This window comes from Mycteria americana, chromosome 5 (genome assembly GCF_035582795.1).
Source record: "Mycteria americana isolate JAX WOST 10 ecotype Jacksonville Zoo and Gardens chromosome 5, USCA_MyAme_1.0, whole genome shotgun sequence".
In the NCBI taxonomy this organism is placed as follows: Eukaryota; Metazoa; Chordata; class Aves; order Ciconiiformes; family Ciconiidae; genus Mycteria; species Mycteria americana.
The window spans coordinates 19,011,674-19,032,333 of record NC_134369.1 but is presented as its reverse complement, the minus strand read 5'-3'; the positions used below and the strand labels follow the sequence as shown (position 1 = coordinate 19,032,333).

The 20,660-nt window shown below is 40.9% G+C and overlaps 1 protein-coding gene across 5 annotated transcripts in view; it reads right to left on the bottom strand.

Annotated features, from left to right (window-relative positions):
* Positions 1-6,684: 6,684 nt before the first annotated feature.
* MOB2 (MOB kinase activator 2) overlaps positions 6,685-20,660 on the bottom strand; it is a 122,273-nt gene continuing 108,297 nt past the window's right edge. For 4 of the 5 annotated variants that reach the window (XM_075502346.1, XM_075502345.1, XM_075502344.1 and 1 more), the window contains exons 2-5: positions 17,635-17,795; positions 16,331-16,424; positions 9,641-9,765; positions 6,685-8,036 (exon numbers count right to left, since the gene is read on the bottom strand). In XM_075502346.1, coding sequence (XP_075358461.1) covers positions 7,726-8,036; positions 9,641-9,765; positions 16,331-16,424; positions 17,635-17,795 — 691 coding nt within the window. In that variant the 3' untranslated portion in view covers positions 6,685-7,725. Of the gene's footprint in view, positions 8,037-9,640; positions 9,766-16,330; positions 16,425-17,634; positions 17,796-18,983; positions 19,007-20,660 lie in introns of those variants that run through there. The other variant, XM_075502348.1, reaches the window with a different exon arrangement.

The window sequence follows — 20,660 nt, the reverse complement described above, 5'->3', positions numbered from 1 at the left end:
GTGCTTTCACATTTAAGCAGTGGTTATGGCACAAGATTAATTTCATTCACAGGGTTGCCATCTTGTTACTAAATTCAGCCTAGTGGTTTGATGTAGGCAGAAGAAAGGTGATTTCAGGGTACCTGATCTCCACGATGGTCCATGAACATCCGTGCGGCAGGGCCAGGTTTGTGAAGATGTCAAACCAGCTCTCAGCCAGGTGCCGATGGGAGTCTACAAAACTAGCACTCGGGTCCTATCCAGTCCCAATGGCACCCACAGGTTCCTGTCAGTTCTGATTTGGCACAAACAGATCAATGAGACTGTGAGTGGCAAAGAGCAATTACAGCCTGTCTCAGGCTGTGTTCCCATGAAGGTCTGCAAGATGCACGTTCCCTCTTCAGTGGCTCCACTTGAACTACCTTATCTGCATGCACAACACAGCACGGTTCCCTTTGCCAGGTAGCCCAGTAGTTGCTCAACAAGGAGGTTCAGACCCAGCTCTGCTTGATTTGGAGCAGGGCAGGTACTGATCATTCCCTGAGTGTCTCCTGTTCTTTCCTGCAGCATGTCATAAGTGTGGCTTTTGACCTTCAGCCCGTCATGGCGTGCAATGGGGAGTTTGGGGCTGGGAGTGCAGGATATAAATGTGCCCTGTATCTCTGTGCTGAACATCCACTGCAGAATTGCTTGCAATTGCAAGGGGCTAGGCTTTGCAACTCAGGTGACACAATGCAGTCTTCTGGAACCTCAGTGCTGAGCTTTGTGTGAGCTTGAACTGATCTGGCTTAGGCCCTGAACTCAAGTAGTCGCTTTGTAGTCGAAAATCTTATGTGGGAAGGAGCATTAGCTGTCCAGCTGGGAATTGTGTGTCTGCTTTCTTTTGCTCTGTAGATTTCATCAGATTCTTCCCAAGTGTCTGGGCTTCAGACTGTGATTTCTTGTTTGGCAGCAGGATGCCAACAAATGTTGGTTTGCAGTGCCTGACTGCCTTCCTGCTATCTACTTCCTCACGTCCTTCTGGGAGTGAAATGAGGGACTTCTTGCACAAACCTTATTGGGTCAAGAGGTGCAAATTCAAGGAAGTATTGGTTCTTTGCCGTTCTGCAGACCCTGAGTGTCACTGGTATAACGCTGAATGAATTCACAATGATGAATATTGAGGTCTTGATGCACATGTGGTTTTAAGATTTGCTAGGAACTACCTGTCCGAGCTGCAGTCCTTTTCATATGCTGGGACTGTGACACTCTGATCACAGCACAGCATCTGTTCTGTAGATTTCATTTAAGCCAGTTTAAAACAGTTTTTAAACTGGTAAGATTATTCAAAGACATTTATTATTATTTGTGCTCTCTTGACAATGTTCCTAAAGTAGCTGAAGTTTTCACAGTTCTGCTGCAGTGGGTACAGCTGGTCTTCAGGCACAATTTGTCTTCTGCTTCTTGTATTCACTCCTGCTGAGACAGGTTTTATAACCACAAGGATTGAAATTAACCTTCCTAAATTGTTGTCAGTAAACGTGGCTGAAAAGGACAAAGAGTTCTTTCTGTTACAGGTTTTATATAGATTTCATGTAACTGTAAAAATCGTGGAGTATTCAATGTCAGTTTCCAGTTCTGTTCTGGATTATTCTTTTCAAGTGGAGCCAAGCACAGGGTTCTCCATATTCATAAAAGTAAATTCTTTTAATAGGCAGATGTAAGTATTCTGGCTGTCTGCAATACCAGTGTCCCCAAATTTGTTACAGAAGACTTTAAAAATCAATGTATTTCAACCTTGTAAAATGTAAATCAACCTCGCAAAGTAAAATTATCCCTTACATTTAGTCATCCAAAACCAGACATACTATCTGCCTCTCTGCACTCTGTCATGACAGAGACAGTAAAGACTCTAGCATTAGCTTGCAATAAAACTAAACAAAAACCCCAGGTTGGCCAAGACAGAGAATTGGTATGAACTTCTGTATTAATACTTATTTCATTGTCTACCAGACTTTATATGAGAGAGTTAGCTCTTCTACCCAAACTACTTCATGAGCTTTGATGCTTAGGAACAGAAAGAATATTCCTTGAGATGATTTTGGGAATGAATTCTATGGAAGTCAGGTTTTTGTGTTTGATACTTGGTCAAGTGCAATTAAGAGGGGGGGGGGAAAGTCATTTAGGAAATCTCATCTGCTTGGAAATAGAGCTTTTAAGTATAAGTCTTTCCTAAAGGAATTCAGTCCATGCAGAAAGCAGCAGAACAGGACTCTCTAACCGCTTATGGGGTCTAATGAGTATGTGGTGCTAGAGAGCTGTGCAGCCTTTCTTTTCTTTATCAGACCGAGGATTCACCTTCAATTCCTTGTACACCTGCATTAAAGCCTTTCTGGGGGAACCCTGGACCATTTCGTTGGTTCAGTGTGGTAGTTAAATTAGTGACTGGTGCCAAGGACCAGTTTGTTTTCATTTTTTAGATTTCCTTTTGCAGTCCTTGAGGGCAGTACTTGCTTCGGGGCATGTGTCTTCTAAGCCTTACTGATGTCAGGTGAAGCAGTGGTCTCATAGAAGCCGAAGTCCTTTGTGAGATGGCATTTGACCTTTCTGTGTCAGAGCTGATGTTGCACAGGGTTGGTCTCCACTGAGTGGAAAGGCTGTCTAGCCCAGGCTTTTTGTATCCTTTCTTTTGAATTATCCCAGAGACCATTAAAAGGAGAAGGAGTTTTATGTAAGAAGGGACGTTGCACCACTTTGTGAGAGAATGTTAACTATCTGCACTGGTGTATGGGAAAGCATCAGAGTATTTTAATGCCTGTTTTTTAGATATAATGAAAAGAATTAGCAGATGATGATACATAGAGAAGTGAGGCTAGTCTTTTTTTTTTTTCTAGACAAAGCTCTCTGAATGTTCCGTCATCTGAGTGCTTCAACAATTTCTGTTTTCTCTGAGTCACATGCTAACCTAGCTTTGAAAAGTCATATTGTTCATGTCAGCTGTCACAACCAGAACAGTTGTTCTGTTCATGAAAAGAATGGAGACCCCATTAGTGCACTGAGGGGTTTTTGCCAGCTGTTTGGTGTTTTTCTCACTTTGTATCATCAGTTCCATTGGGAATATTGGGATTTGTCTGTACTGCATACAGCCATATCATGTAAAGATACCACATCTGTCTTTAAATCCTTCAGGTACTGAGCTTGTATTCAGGCACTAGTATTGTCACAGCAGCATGGATAACTTAGCCATACTGAACTCTGTGCTGTAACTACGGCCAGCACTCAGGCATTAGAACTATATTTAAACTGTCTGGTGTTGACATTTGTGCTACAGACAGGAACATTGGTTTCATTTGTTTAGTAGGTTTGAACAGAATAAAACAACAACCTGTTCCTCTGTCCTCAGTTTAGACAATGGAAGAGTATTTCTGGATTCGAGTCCTTCTGTTAACAGCTGAAATGGTGAGCTAAGGATTGGCTGGGACAAGTTACATGACAGATGTGAGTAAGGGCTTGTTTGATGAAGCGTGGCTTTGTATGAGATCAGCATACTTAGTAAGCGCTCATAAAGTTGGCTTGTTCTTTCACAGGATTGCTTGTTTCTGTGACAGTCTTTTAGTCTTCTGCTAATGTGCAGGAGCTAATTGTTACGTGACAGCATCCACCTTTAGCTCCTGATCCCTTCCAGGAGCACCTCAGTATGTGCATGTTTGGCCAGAACTGGTGGTACCTCAGAGCCAGAACACATCTTTCTCCCTCCTCAGATCTCCTCATCAGAAAAGTTTTCTGTAAGAAGCAAGGTCGATTTTCTTAAAATTCTTGGTTAAAAGGTTGTTACTCATATATAAAATGAGCGTGCTCTATGGGATCTCAGATTTGATAATTTTCTGCAATTCTCAGGCAAGAAAGAAGGGCATCGCTCTGACTTTGCTGGGCTGAAACTGGTCCTGTGGTCTCTACACAGCTTCATTGCCTTGAGGTAAAAGCTAAAGATAGCTGTTTGTTTGTGCAAAAGACTTGGTGGCACTGTTCCTGTGTCCCATTCCTGTGAATGGCTAGAGGTAGCCCCTGTAATGGACACAAGCTGCTGACCTTGGTGCTTGCTTACCTGCTGCTGGTTATTTATTCCAGGTGGCATGTATGAAGAAATTCTTTTCCTCCTGTTTTTTATTTACAGGCGCTTATCCTTGGATTTCCTAAGGACACTGCAGCCTCAAAGACTTACTGGTAATGACAAAATGGGGGGAAAAGTTTCAGCTTGCTATAAGATTTCACCCCATTGCTATAAATGTATGCAACCTCAGCTCTTCAGCACATCACTGTTGTGTCCAGAGCACCAAATGTCAGGAACACAATCCTGCAAAACATACATATGACTATGGTTGGTTTTAAGGGAAAGACTTTAGCCCTGTGATGGCTTTTGCTCATTGCTGTGGTTTTAGGCCTGAAAGCTGGTTAGGTAATTCTGCAGTGGCAGATGTAAAACTGAGACTTTGACAAGGCAAGGCCTGCAAAAGGCATGTATGCCAGGGGGTGTGCGTCTTCTAGGTGTCTTCGGTTATTTTTCTGGGGTGTTTTGTGTTTGTTTTGTTTTATTTATTTAGCAACCCTTAAACAATGGTATATCATGATCTTTAGGGCAAGAGGGGTGGGGGGTGTGAATGCAGCATAATTAAGGTGCCTCTGTTGTTCTAACAGCACTTTAAACAATTTACAAAACACATTTCAAGCAGCAATATGACAATTTCCTCACTGTTAGAAGACCTAAGCCTGTCTCTTAGATACAGGGGGAGTCAGGCTCAGTGCTTACAGTGTGGATAGTCAGTGACATGCTGCAAGCATAGAAGGTCACTGACAGGCTTCACTGGCATCCACCAAGCAGAGTTTGAAGACTTAGCGGCACCTCTGAATAGAGCATAATTCAGTAACCTCTGAAATATGCTTGGATGCCTTGAGGCTGAGCTTTACAGTAACAGTTACTCCTGACAAGAAGAACATTAGTGTTGGCACTATTTCAGCGTTTTCCTTATTTCTACTGCTAAAACCAACAAGATAGGCTACAGTAAAATATGATTCATTATTTGTGTTCTTGTAACTGTTTGTAAAATACAAAAAAATTACCTGCTAGATGAAGCATCTATGCTTTCTGGAATATCAAATGTCTGCAGAGTAAACTTGGGACAGCTGCCATGAACAATAGCAGACTCTTCATTAATTAAGCTTCATAGCTTAATTAATGGTTTGCTGCTTTGCATCAATGCATGGGTTCCCAGACTTCCTCCGAGGTTCTGTCAGTTCTCCTATGGGAAGCTAAGGTATAGTCACCCTTGCATTTGATATAGATATTGCTGTTTTGTGATCTGAAACTTAAGATTTGTAGCTCAGTCTTTCCAGAGTTGAACAAGTTGTATCTTGTTCTTGTATCTTGTTCAAGTTACACCTTTCCCAAATGGGTATCCTTTCTAAATGGTCTTTTAGAATTAAGACTGCAAATGCATTTTTACAACTAGATAATAAATTACCAGAAATACTTGGGTTTGGTGTTGTCCTTGTTATTACTTTGTTACCTTGTACTCTACTGTATGGTTGCATTTAAAGTAACACAGGGGCCTTACAAATGGCTCTGCTCTGATAGCTTCTGCTGACCTCTGTTTTTCCCTTCAGACATTAGTGTAGGGAATTGTAATGGGAAGGCTCACATCAGTGTGAATGGATACTGAATGGCAATATTCGTCCAGATGTGGAGGCTGTAGCAGGAGGCCATGGTGGGGAAGGAGTGCTCTTGAGCAGCCTGTGTTAACAGCACCCAGATGAGCAGGTCAGTGAGACTCCAGCACATTTGCCTGCAGGTTCACAAGGTACCCACAATCTGCAAACAAACAACACAGGACAAGTCTGGGCTCACAAAGTTTGAGGTCATTTTCTCTCACTCATTCCCATGCCTTTTTGCTCTTTTTTTTTTCTCCTCACTTTTATGACTTCTTGCACATTTTTCTTCCTTTATCTTTTTGTTGCTCTTGCACACTTCTTCACAAGCTTTTTTCTTGCTTGCACTTAATCTCTTTTTTCCTCCTTTCTTGCTCATGCCTCCCCACACACACACTTGCTTTTCCTTCTCTTTTTTCTTTGCACTTGCTCTCCTCTTGTTCTCTCTACTGACTTTTACTACAGTTACAGACCTCATTCAGGAAAACCTTCTAGGATTCATGCCAGGTCAAGTTATTAATGATGTATAAACCTCAGGATAATGACCAAAACAGTAACAAACAATTCTGAGAGGCTGCTGCAGATTTGACAGAAGCACAATTGCAAGCAAAATTTGGCATTTTCCCAACTGAAAATGCTGACTGCAAGAATTCAGTGGAAATGTGAAGGAAAGAGTAGTATCACTGTCTAGATACAATACTGTATCCACAGATACTGTGATACAATATTCACCGCAAAATATCCAGGAGCCCCACTGCATTTGCAGAATTTAAGTATGTACAACCAGGAAACTTGCTCCTTTCCAAGTGCTGCTTATCTTCAGAGTGCTTATCTTCAGATTACCTGGGGAGGAGGCTCCTAGCACTACCGGAAAGAGCAAGGAATTGATTATAAAGGTAAGATGGTGGAAGACAAACAATTATTTATAAAGCTGGTTAACAGCAGGGCCAACAGCATTCAATTGTGAAAGGGAAGCTGTGTGGGTGGATTCCATTGACTTTTGACGCTGCAAAAACAAAAACAAAGCTTATGGCTGATAGATTTGTTTTTATTATTATAGAACAGATGAACTAAAATAAGCCAACAATATAATTTGATGCCAACAGCCATCTTTCTAGCACAGGCGGTGACTGACTCAATGTACTCTTCTCCCCGGTCCTCTGTTCAATGGGCAGCAAATGGTGGTGGCTCTTGCACGTGGGTTTTGGACTCCAGTGATCTTACTCTTTTTATTTGTAGAGGTGTGCCTGGGAAAAGAGGAGGCAGGGGAGCAGAGAAAAGAGTATATATGTTGTAGGAGCAATAAGCAGAAAGGCTTGTGGATCCTCTTGCATGTTGCGCAAGGTAGATGGGTAGACGGTCGCAACATGTTGCGACCAGGTAGATGGGACAACTGGAGAATCATGCCCACTTTCAACGTGTAACAAGCCCCTAGTTGCTACTCTAGTCAAGCCAGGAGTTTCTTCCCGTTCCAAGCTAACAAAGGGCAAGACGCACTCAACTAGGGAGTTTTTGGCAGGGTAAGGGGCAGTCTATGGAAAATAAAACCAAAAAACCACCCCCACCCCCCAAAAAACCCAAATGAACCTGTATTTTAAGCCACTTCAAAGTAAAAGTCACTTCTTATAATATAATAGATATTTTTTAAATGGCAGGACCACCATCCTAGAAAGACAAAGGGCTTGCACTCAAGACCAAAGAAAGAAAAACAGAAAACCAACCAACCAAAAAAAACCAAAACAAAACAAAAAAAAACCAACCAAAAAAACCAAGAGTGGCCCCGCTCTCAGGCTTGGCTCATCTCTAAAAATAGCACTCATCATCCATCTGAATAGGTGAAAGGAGGAGTGGACAGAAAATAAAATAACATTGGTGCAACTTCTTGCCAGGTGGCGCATAAAACCAAAGCTCCATACGGTCCCATACGACTACACGTCCTGTGGTGGCAGCATAATTTCTTTCAGCTTTCATTGCTGTATATGTCTGTATGTATATCTGAACATATACATACACACAGAATATATAATATTGTTTTTAATGTTAGTTTTGATCCTGTAGGAGGGCTCATCTCTCTTTCACATGGTTCTGTGCTCCTGCGCTGTTGCTGCTCCCATTGCCACTCCCATTACTGCTGCTCCCACTGCTGCTGCAGAGGACCTCTGTGAGGTCGTCCATGATGGTGGTCTCTTTAGGGTCCACGAGGTTGAACTCCCTGATGAATAGGATAAAGTGTGTGTAGAGCGTGTTTAAATGTCCGTGCAGCTCCAGTGCCAAAGTCTCCTTAAAGTGTGAAGAGTAGATATGGGCCAGCACATGGAACAGGTACTTGCAGATCTTCTTCACTAGGGACTCAAACGAGTTTGGGAATTCCTTGCCTGAAAGGAAGACAGAGAAACACCATGATAGCTCCAGCTGCTCACCTTCAGCCCCACAGCAGCATTTGTTTGGGCTGAGCTGTGGGTAAGAGCAACTAGCTCACCTTATACAGCGGACAACTTGCAGGCCCTGTATCACCCTCTTATCTTGTTCTTTTTACAGGAATTCGGGGAAAGAATCTAAGGAGGTTTTAAGCATTTTCATTTGAAGTTAAGTTTTAAACCCTAAGGGTTCAAAAATCAGGAAGCAAGTGTAATCATTCTTTAAAACCACAACATTTTTTGTTACTGACTGTAAAAATAGAGGTTCTTCTGGGTCCTTATCTAGTTTGTCCAGGAGTAGCAGATTTTTCCCCTGGAAGTACATAATGCTTGGGAGACCAATTCACAGATGCTGAAATAGAAGCTAAGGTACTTGAAATAGAAGCTAAGAAGCCTTGGTAGTGTGCAGCAGTTTGACTAACTGTGTATAAAGACCTCCCTCATTTCATTGTTGAAATTCTATCAAATGGGAAAAGAAATGGAAAGAAATACTGGGTGCCTTCTATCAGATGCAGTTGAAATTTTGCTTGCTGGAGCAGTACTGTGCCTGCCTAGTAAAAGACGATTATTGGACAACTACTTTGGTAACACTGAAAGTGAAACTGAGGCAAGCAAAAAAGCAACACCTGCCATCCTGTACGTGATGCACAATATGAAGTACGTTACTGGTCTAAAGTGCACCTTGGCCACACAGACAAATCACTTGCATAAAAGGCATTCATTGCCCTTGAACAAGCATATTAAAAAAAAAAGTCAGCTGTACCTGGCTTACTAGACACTGCCTCTTTCCACATGAAGATGCTTGTAAGCAAAGGCTACTAGCTTAATGTTTGCTATATTGTAATGTCCTGGTTCCCCAATTATCTGTTGAAGGGGCTCAAGAAGCCAGCTGCTTTTAGTCATGATTAAGCCCACCCACCATAACTTCAGGTCTCTATTTTGTTCCCCTTAACAAAAGGCATTGCATGTAGCAGTCTTTGTTAGGATACAAATGTGAGTTACAGTTACTTTCCTATTGCTTTTCAATTCTTAAAAATCGCATTCTTTTTTAATCTTTAGACAGGAAGGGAGACTGCAAACAATCTGTGAGACAAGGCCTGGTTGGGCAAGGCAGACAAGCCACATTCCTGGCAATCCAATTTATTTCGCCCTTAATGCATCAAGGCTCTAAAGGAAATAGTAAAACAACAACAAGGTTAAATTTTACTAGCAGCTGGCTGCATTGAACACATACATGCTGACAGTGTTCAAATTTTTATCCTCTCTGAATACAGGCTAGAAGATCTCAAAATGCTTGAAGAGAAAGATGTACCAATGACGAAATATAAGCCAAGGGGACAGGATTGTGAGCCTTTCACCCCAGTGAAAGTCTGCCAACAGTGCAAGTCTTTCTTACTGCAAGAATGAACCAAACTTAAAATCTTCCTTTAAAAAAAAAAAAAACTCAAACAAACAAGTGAGAAGCCGTCTCGTATTAATACATATGCTGAATGCCAACTTTTCACCTTACTTATCGCATCTGCAAAGAGCTACAGGAAGCACCTGTGCAAAAGCAGACATACCGTATTTTGTTGGAAAGACGTCCTCATCTGTCACTAGTTTCTGCACTGAACTCATGACGAAGTCAACGTACTGAGGAGCAGTGCACTTGATCTTCTTTCCCCGCTCATCATACCAGTAGTACTGTCTGTAGAGTGAATTGACAGTGTCACCACATTATACCTTGGCTCCTCAGCTCAACTCCTCTAAGAGGTTAAGTGTCTAAATAATACAAAACAACAGCTGCAACATTACCAAAATACATCATAGCTGCTGCAGAAGAGATTCACTTCAGGGTATCTTTCTACATAAAACCCCTTGAATTTCTGTTAGCCAATTTTGTTTCTCCCTATCAATTTAGTAGTAGTACCAAGCACAGAAAGCCTGCTGACAAGTCTCCATGGAGAGGAGCTCTACTCAGGCAGTGATAACTCCCCATCCATTACAGACTGAGGGTTTACTTACAGTCTATAGAACTGTACAGAAAAGCATTATATAACTATTTTTAAAGGGCAGCAACATTGCAGTGATAAACTGGTGATCTTCCGATGCATAACATCACAAAACATGAATTAGTCTTGAAGTGTAATATTATTAAACGGACAGAAGGTGGCTCCAAAATACTAGCTTTTTCAAGCTGCTGCTCTGAAGTACTGGCAGCATTTTTAAGGGCTACAAGTCCTGTTCCAAAATCCAATCTGGGGAAAGTCTTCAGGACCCTTCTGCACATGCCTACCAGTGTGCCTTATAACTCTGCTCCTTTGGTTAGAGACTCCCCAAAACATCTGAATTTACATTTGACTCTGCCACCAGTGAATAATCCTATTGGATCTTAAGGAACAGGAGAATTTAGCATATTGCCTGGCTCTTCAAAAGCAACCATAATTCAATCAGTTTAGCCATAATCATCTTGATTAGCTGCAGCCATGCCTCACCTGACACAGAATCTGAAGGCTACAAAAGCACTGAAAGTTTGTTCCTGTTTTTTTTTCTTTAAGTCACGGTTAATTAAAGCACCTCTAACTGTTACCAGGAGCAGCTATCCATCACATTAGGCATCGCACAGTGAGAAATGTTTTACAGATAAGGAATTTGGCAAAACACTTTTTAATTTTTTTTTTTGCCTATGTCACATTAGAAGTGGCTTGAGTTCCAGTTCCTTAACTCTTCCTTCAAACAGTCTAAGGTCCAGGCACAGTCCTGGACCATTATGGGACTGACTGATAAGAAATCCATTGTATTGGTCTTCCCAGAACACAGCATAGGTGGGGTTTGCTAACTACCTTTGGAAGCAAGGCTGGAAGTGGTCTGAGCATCAGAACTTGGCTAGAAAGACACCTCACCCAACATGTAAGCCCATAAAGCCAGGGTACCATTTTTTGCCTGTCTGTTCAGCTCCAACTCTACTGCTGTTGGCTAATGATCTGTTATCTGACATCACTCACACAAATCACTAAACAAGCCTCATTGTAGCCCTAGACAAAATACCACTTCAGTGTGATGTTTAGCCACCTTTGGATGCTTCTTTTTTTTTTTTCTTTTGGCATGGCAGATAAAGATTAAAGATTAAATGTTTTTTCTGTGCCTGACAGGACTAGACTGCATTGAACTGGAAGGAGCTATACATGCCACTTGGAAATTGAGGTTTTATGTATACTGACCAGCAGAAGAGTCCAGAAGCAAGTAAAGAAAAATGTTAAGTAGCAAATGAAAAGTTTTAATTTACAATGTGTTTTCATTGCCTCAAAAGATTCTTCAGGGACCTGAAGGCAGTGAGGTGGAGACGCTCACGACACTGTTCATGCCCCAAGCCATATGAAAACAAGGGGAAGCTTCAGAAATAAGTAGAGAAGTTCAAACGTTAAGGGAGGAAGGGCAACTGAAAACTAGTTCTGCAGACACTTAAGGTTTAGAATTTTTCTTTCAGCTCATTTTCAGCATGTGGTGCTTGGTCACTCTGTTGTTTACTAGAGAGAGCAGGATTGACTGCAAAAGGGCATAAAAAGGTGAGCAAGTGGATGAAAACAGCAGGAGTTAAAAGCTCTTTGTAGAGCTATGTCAGGCATCAAATGTAGCATTTGGGCCCTTAGGTGTAGACCGTGTTCTTCATCACTACATCACTACTTTATACAATCCACATATAAGGAATTATACAATGTGGTGCACAAACACAAGCCACCTCATTTGTCTAGTCCTGCAGTAGGCTGGAGCAAGACAGTTCTAGGCAACTCGGACTTATTTTGTATCTTAAGACAATGCTTGTTGCCAAGAGCAGGAGCAGACTGGACTGTACCTCAGCAGTTTTCTCATGCTGCGGAAATCCTCAACTGCAACATAGAAAGCATAGTTTAGAGTTGCCCTTAGGCACAAAAATCAATCTGAATAATTGGATTTTAGTTAAAAGAAAGAGTTTGGCAACTGTACAAGTTCACTTAAATGAAAATATAAGTGAATGAATCTGCTGTAACATCCCATTGCATACCCTTTTTGCCTTTCCTTGAAAATGAGGCTAATTATGCAAAATAGGAATTTAAAAGAAGAATCATTAAGAGTAAGGGGAGAACTACAAGGATTGTCCTGTTGATTAGAATCATGTATCTTCCTCATGTTTCAAGTGCTGTGAACAGAGTCTTCACAGGTCTTGGAGGAAGAGAGGAGCCCCTGACATGCCATGAACATCTCACACCTGGTACGCAGCTCCCACCCATGCTGGAGTTATCTCCGTTAATAAGACAGGAAGCAGGCTGGGGCCATTGAAGGGCTCAGCTGGGCACAGAAGCCTAACTGCATTCCACCACTAGCACTGTGACAGTACAGTCCCATATTAGGCAATGGACGGGAAGCAGAAAGGACAAGAAGATGACACTTAATATTTTATTTCCTATGTAAAATTCTGGCAGATGTAAACTTCCCCAGTATGGAGAGCATGAGGAATTTGCAGCTCCATTCTAAATCCCAGGGAGAAATGACCATGGGTTTAACAGAGAAAAGCCTATGATGCAAATAATAAAGCATAACACATATGAAGTCACAGTGCTGCATCTTAATATATGTACGTATTTTATCCCTTTTCCTCTAAAACATTCTGGATTTGTGTTGATGACATAGAAGCCAAGGCAGAACAGAAGTTACATCAGTATATAAGAAAAGCTTCTAGAAGGAGGGAAAGGCAAATGCTGTGGAGATTATGTGGACCGGAAAGAGACACAGTCCTGCTAGAAATACCAAAAGATGGGTTATGAGGAAAGCAGGTTAGCAAATTGTATCAAATGCAAGGGCAGTAATATAGTGCTTGTCAGCAACTCGGAATAGCTTTGATGGTTTTATAGGGGCAAAGCAACATTTAGATGGGGAAAAAAAAAAAAAAACAAAACAGAAAGGAGCCACCACATAGAAGCATACAGCTCAGGAAACTTAAATATAAGAAAATGCAAAACATGCAAGTTTGAGTTAAGATTTCTAAAAGAAAATACCCTCCATATGCAGAGACACTAAGGGCAAGGTAGACATGAGAAAGGAGATTGTAAAATTAGAAAAAATGAGTGATAAGGAATTATCAATTAAGGTATTTCACTGGACCAAAATGAGACCTTTCTCTCTTATCTGTGGGCTGCCTAGAAGTTTGCATCCATCCTTGATTTCTGCCTCAGGTCTTTTGTAATCTCAGCCTTGTGAACAGCACTTATATACACTCTTAGTTACTCCACTCACTTCAGCACTTTTGAGAAGTTTTGCCCAAATGTCAGCTAGAAAACCAGTTTACAGGTCATGGTGCTTTAAAGCTAGTTCATGTAATAAAAAGCAATAAAGCATACTAAATCTAAATAGTAAATGCTGTGTTAAAAATATAGTACCTGCTTTACAACAAGTGATAAACATATTAATGAGCAAAATTAAGTAATTTCCAAAGTTACATTCATGCCACCCTCATTAAATTTTGAAGATAACTGGCCATTCTGGTATTTCTCTTGGCATCATCCCACCTTGCCAGCAAATGCTTCCATCTGTTCTACAAGGAGACTAAGTGTTGGTCAGATGTCTCTTAGCCTAAGCAGAAATTCTCTTCCTCATTGTGTGCAGATGGCTGTGCTGTCTCATGTATCTGACAGAGGGCTGAAAGCTGCATCTGTCTGCAGTTTGTCAGTTGGCTGGAGCTCCTCTGAGATGTTAAAACCTTACCTCAAATATTTAAGCGCAACTGGTGTTTATTTTGCCAGCAAATCCGCTAAACTTGGGATCGAGTATTTGCAGTGCATTTGAATGCAAAGTAACTTGACAAGCAACCTGTTCTTAATAGTTACTTCAACATCTCAACCATAAATACAAAAAGCCTTCTTTAGGTATGACCAGAACAGTGTGATCCAAAACACGCCTTAGAGAACTGGGCAGGGAAAACATAGAAGAGGAACAGAATGCAGACCTTCATACTGAACTACTTAAGAAATCAGCAGTGAAAAAAATGGCAAACTGCACCCTTATTCCAAGGTACTGTAATTCTGTGGCAATCTAATATAGCTAAATTCTATTTTATTCCAAAGTACCTGAATAAACAGATCACAGCCACAGAAGGTCAAATCTGGAGTGTCCATCAGGTTTATCAGCAACTGACTCTAATGTTTAGGTGATACTCTTTATATACTGGAGACAGGTCAGAGGCACAATAAATCATATCAGCTGGTGTTTCTCCAACATAATAAGCATGTCCTTACCTTACTTCATTAGGGTAAGATTTAAAAAAAAAAAAAAAAAAAAAAGAAGGGGGGTGGGGAAGAGACATACGGCTTTATCATAGTCATAATTGGATATGAACAAATAAGCATCTTTGAGGCAGTTCTCCATGTTCCATTTAGGCATATCTCTTCCAAAAGGGAAGAGCTAGGAAAGGCAGAACATAAAGATAAGGATTATCCAAAATTGTAATTAGAGATGTTTGGAGAACACAATTATGAACAGGGCCTTCAAAGCTGAACTGTAGTGAGGTGTGTAGCTAGGTGATCTCACCTCTGTGGTTTTTTCATAGACCCGCAAACTTGATAGAAGAATGAAATATGCAGCCTACAGTTTGCAAACATGAATCAGTCATCTGCCCCCAAGTACAGGACGATACATAAGTTATTATGATTTAGCTAAACACAAACCATTTTGAGTGCTTCACCCAAGTGTTGACATGCTTCCTGTTATTCCCAAATAGCGCAATTTTTCAGTTTTCCAAAACAAAGGATAGGAACATTCTGCTATCGGTCCTCACCACTAAAAATACAGACTACAGCTGGAGCCGCCTACAGGCACTTCCTTTCTTTATTCTGCAGCATAAATTGCTTACAGAGAACTCTTGTTTAAGACTCACTAGAGCAGAATGGAGCAACACTTATGTAGGTTCCCTACCACCACCTTCTTTTAGCCACTATTTCCTATCAGCCAAGTGGATAAACAGTTAAACACAGTCCTTTGGACAGCCAGTGCTACATCAGGAATTAAAACAGGAGAAACCTTGGGAGCAAGAGGCAACAAAATACTCATCTTACTGATCACCATTTCTCATTTAGAGACATGCTGTCTCCTTTTGATAAAATCTGGGTCCAGCAGAGATTTATTACTTTCTGTTCCAGCTTGCTTTCAAAGTCCCTAGCATGGCCTTTAATTCTCTACTGACAGTTATCTTTTCAACTTCTACATGCAAAAATATCCTCCATACACTTTGCATTCTTCAGAGTGCTCTCAAAGAAAGCCCCTGATATTAATTTCAAGTGTACAAGATAGCCCAGTGCATTGAGCAAGAATTCCTTTCTAAGCACTACGTAATTATTGTCAGAGATACAATACACTGCTCTGGTTCTGTTGTATACATTGCCTGGCATGTTTGTTTGATGTACTATAACTTTAACTGCTCAGTCTTCTGTTTTAAAATCCAGCTCAACTAAATTAATCCCAGGAAATGCAAGAGGAGGGACAAAAAGGACTATCAACACATGTGCTGGAGAAAAAAAAAAACACAACACAACAGGCTTATTCATACTCGACTGGATCTCATATTCCATCATGTTGGACTGTGCTAATCAAGAGCAGGAGTTTATGATAACTTTTTCTTATATTCACCATGTACAGTAAAACTACAAAGCTTTCTTTCATAAGTGACAGCTAGTCAATGTTAAAAAAGTCTACTAAGTCCTACAGGGGGAAAATGCCAAACCAAAACGTTTTCCTTACTCTTTGCAAAGCTGTCACTTGTGTCCTCTGTGCCCAGGGGCTCGGGCAGAAAGCCAGTGGCTCACGTCAGGCTAGAGGTTATCCGTCAGCAGCCTGGTCCTCTGTCAGCGTTCCAGCTATCAAAAGCACCCTCTGAGGTTTTTGCAATTTGTTTATCCTCCCTGGCCTTCTATGGAATCCCAGCACTGTTACCAGTAAAGACAGTTTTGCCTTACTCTTCTTCCCCTCTCCCCTCAAGCTACACACATGGTAATTTGCCTCTCTGATCTGACGTTATAAAACCAGCTCAGAACAGTCAAAGAATCTCGTCCTTCTAGTCCTCCACAAAAACAGATTTCCACCACCCTTAACTGCTGAGGGGAGAGAAGAGGATGTACAGCTGCCACATTCTCACTAAGTAGAGATCTGCTGTAAAACACTTGCCCAATGCCATCTAATACCAATACTCTCCCCCAAGCAACTCTGAAGACTTCATGGAAACCCTGTAATTGTAAATATCGACTTACGTATTGCACACTGCCATGGTCTGACATGACTCTCCTGTACAGAATTCTGAGATTGTACTATACTGTAAGTTGATGTGATGAAAGAAAGTTGTTGCTGAAAAATAAAGACAAAGGAAAGAAATTCAGAAGTAAAATACTTTCCAACACTAGTTATCCTCCAGACAATTATTTAAATAGAGCAATTGAAGTGACCTCAGAGTCTTGAGCTTGCATACAAATTTAAACATGATTCAGCTAAATGAGTCTAATGATGAACTGCAAAACAAAGAGGTACATAGAATGAAAGCTCTTGTTTTAATTTAAGATGAAAGCAGCATGATGCATCAGCTCTTATTACTCACTAAGCAGCAAGACTGGAAAGTGTCTCCATCATCAGCCTCACCTTTACAGTAGAATACTCTACTACAAGCTGAAAGCAAACAATTTGCTACGTTCTTTTGAAGTCAGACTTAAAATGAACAGTGGCTAGAAAACAGCATTAATAGTTCTCATGACATATCTCCTTTAAAAAAAACAGCATGAAAACTAGTCCACTTCTACTTTTTAAAAATCTCCTGAGATAATTTAACATCTTAATACTCCTCGGGGGGCACATCACTTTTTCTTAATGAGTCTCTATAAACTTTCCTAGTGTACAGTTTGAAGTAGTTTCTTGCTACTACCACATACTGTTAAAAATGTAAACAAGACTGGGTCGTAGCTGCAGGTTAGGACTGGAAGATGAAGCAGAAGCACAGGAAAGTATTGTAAATCAGAACTGAGATGCACACATACAGCATTCAGTCACGTCTCTGAGTTCCGGCTTGACTACAGTTTAAATTCACAGTAATTCCACCAAAGCTTGGAAAGAGTGGGGAGAAGAAATCTAACCAAAAGACTTCAAAACTTCTGGCTTCAAGCGTAACTTGCTTTATATATAAGTCTTAATAAACTACCATTTTGACAATGCTTTTGGAAGACCGATAGCTTGAGTGAGAAACGTGCTGAACCAACTGGTTTAGCAAATAGTCAAAGGGAATCTGATGGTCCTCAAAAGAGCATTAAAAACTTTAATGCCCTCCATGCCACAGTGAGGGAGTTGGAAGGAGGAAACGCATCAAGGCTTCCATGCTGCTGAGCACAGTTGGTTTGTACGTAAGACAGCTTAATTACTATTCAAGGTATAATGACATGCATTATGCAGTAAGCATAAATAGTCATTGAGTGTTTTTCTAAGCACTGAAAACAGTAAAAAGAAACAGAGTGAATGAATGCCTTCTTGGGTGTGGACAGCAAGCTCAGAGCTGTACAACCACAATACTCACTGTTGCTGGCTAGCCACTCGTTGAGGTCTATTTCTCGTGGTAACATCACTAGCTCCTTAAATTCGAAGTCAGTAATTCTGGATTTTGTGTATTCTGGCTCTAGGTAAAGTTTCTTCTCTTCCGGTGCTGGCTTTTTACCATTTGGCTTTCCCTTGGACTTCCTGCAAGAGATTAAAAAGAGAGAAGAAAGGTTACCTTTACTGTTGATGAACAGCTACAGAAACCTGAAAGAAGCTGGTCTATCCAAACTCTTGTATTTGTGTTTACAGTGCTCCTCCTGCCTTCCTTCCTCTTCGCTTGACTTTTTTTTAATTAAAGCAAACGATAGTTTCTTAAAAAGTGTATTTGAACTCAGTCACTTTTTTAAAGTAACACTGGAAGTTTTGAATGGCATTAAGAAACTTGAGACTGAGCTGCTCCATCTCCGTTGCCCTTTTGTCAGTTTAGACTGCAAATTATTGGGAGAGTGTCAGTCTCTACGCCTATGAACAGTCGTGACAGCAGAATGGCACTGTGCCTGAAGGAGCTACCCTAATGCGAGTATACTAACAATCTGCTGCATCATACAGTTAACTGTCACCTGCAAAATGGGTGTTTGAGGGACAGTAAAAGTGGACTGCTGCAAGAAGGTAGCTCTCAGTTGGAAAAACACGCTTTCCACACAATGTGCTGGCACTGCTCATTCAGAGCTACAGCATTCCTCACTACTCCAGCCCTACGTTCTCTGAGATACCAGAAGCCTTCTGGGAGTGAGCATCTGTGACTCCAGCTAGAAGCACTGATAACTACAAGAACACCAGCTTTCTCAGCTCCCGGGATACTCGAGACAGAAAGATGAGAGTTCATTTTTTTCTGAAAATCCTTTAGAATCCAGTGCATTATGAAATAACCTTCCGTTTGGATTTATAAAAGCAGAAAAACCACATTCCATAAAATGCATTTATCTCCATGGCATATTGTGACTTTTCACCTCCCATTTCTAAAGTGTTTGTTTTAATCACTAGAGTTTTCCTCCCACTCTTTTTAACATCCTCAAACTAGACTCTCAACCCAACCCGTATTCCTGGGCCGGGGGTTCAGGAAGGACTTCTGAGGAAGGATGGCAGGTCAGCACTTTGGTCTTTTAGGCTATGTGGTCAAACAGCTGCATATCTATGTGTTTCTACAGTTAAAAAATCCACCTAACCAGAGACAGAAGATATATTTAATGGTGAGGGACAAGCACAGTAAGGCAATACGTGCTGTGCACTATTCGCATGAATACAAGGAAGAGATGCCAGGATTTTTTAATGTCAGGGTTTCTTGGTTAAAGAGGTTTTTAAGGATCTCTAAAACCAAGGCAAGCCCACCTTTGCATATGACTGCATTAAGTTTGCTGTTGAAATTCATCTAGATCCCATCCAAAGGAAACTGACCTCACGTTCTGGCTCTTAATACACTTTAAAAATCTTCCAACTGTGCCCCTGTCTGAGATACATGCAAGGCTTGATTTTTGCTGTGAGGATGGGATGCACATCTTTCCTGGAATGGTCTTTGAAGTGTCAGTGCTTTCCCCAAAGGAAGTATGATTATTCAGATTTCTCTCTTTATGGGCTCTTTACTGATCTGTTCATTAAACCCATCTTCAGAATGACTCATCATCAGCACTGCAGTAGGGAGAGACAGAGATTCACCTTTCACAAGAAAGGAACGCCATAACATACTACTACTCGGTCACCAGCACTGCCACTGTTTACTGTCTTGAACTCGCATCGAGTCTTGCCATACTTCTCTCTAATCAGTAAATTAAAACTAGAGGGACTTTAAGACTTCAGGAAGGCCACCATCAAGGAAAAACCAAGGAAAACTTAGTGACAGCAGCACAATATACACTTACACTTTCACAATATATTTACAAACCACATATGTGCAGAAGGCACTGTAGGAGGTCTCTGGTAGGGAAAAGATGGGCACGCTTTATTTCCATATGTTAATAAGAAAGGTGGATTTTGTGGTTAGAGAGAGAACACCTGTGACATAGAACATCTTTTTAAAGAATACAAATACAGTACGAGAATAAACTAAAACCAGTATCTGTAAAGATGAATTTAGCACATAGCTACTCTTGCACATTTCCTGCCATCTCCTTTTTCCACAGCAGTGCATTCCAATTCAAATGAAGCCTGCAAGATTTGTTCCTTACGTTTATTTAATGAAGTAACCTGGACTAATTCTCATAGCTGCTCCACAGAGGGATGTTTTAGGACATGCAAAGTCAGATGTTCCTCAGCGGAAGGCTCTTAATACAGAGGGGTTGCTCAGTTAGACCAACAGCTCCTGGTTGTCAGCTGTTGTCTTCAAACCCTTACATTTGCTAGATCTCGTTTGAACCTCACCATGTAAAAATAAGCTACAGATAAGAAAGAAAAGTCCATGAAAGCAAGAACTGCAGGAGGGCCTTCAAGGGATTTAAAGAAGCTATGAAAGACGTACTTAATTTATGCTTGGGCCTGAGATTTCAGATTTTCACAGAACTTGAGATGATAGTCAAGGAAAATGCAATAGCATAAAAAAATAGTCTCATTCGATAGTCTGTAACCTGACTTTATAGCAGATGAAACAACATGTTTGACCTCTTCCTTTTGCAGGAATACCATGTTAAGACTTGAAACTACCTTACCTGACAGTCAACAGCATAAATCCAGTTGAAACTATGCACTTGGTACTAGCTAGTAAAAAATACTCCAGGCCACTGATTTGCTTAATTCCCAGGACAGGCTGCCTTACTCCTATGCTGCTGAAACCAAGCCTGGCACGCTCCGTACAGCTCCTTCATATCTGCTGTGCCTCTGACAGACAATATTAAGGTCTATTCAGAATATACTCTTTAGGTTTTTTTTCAGCTGGTTGGGTTTAGTGGGTTTTGGGTTTAGTTGGGGGGAGCAGGATTCAGGCATTCAAGGATGAGTTGATTTTTTAAGAAAATTATAGTTCCAGTAACAATCATGCAGAAAATACTTTCAACTTCAGAGACTGGTTCAACAAAC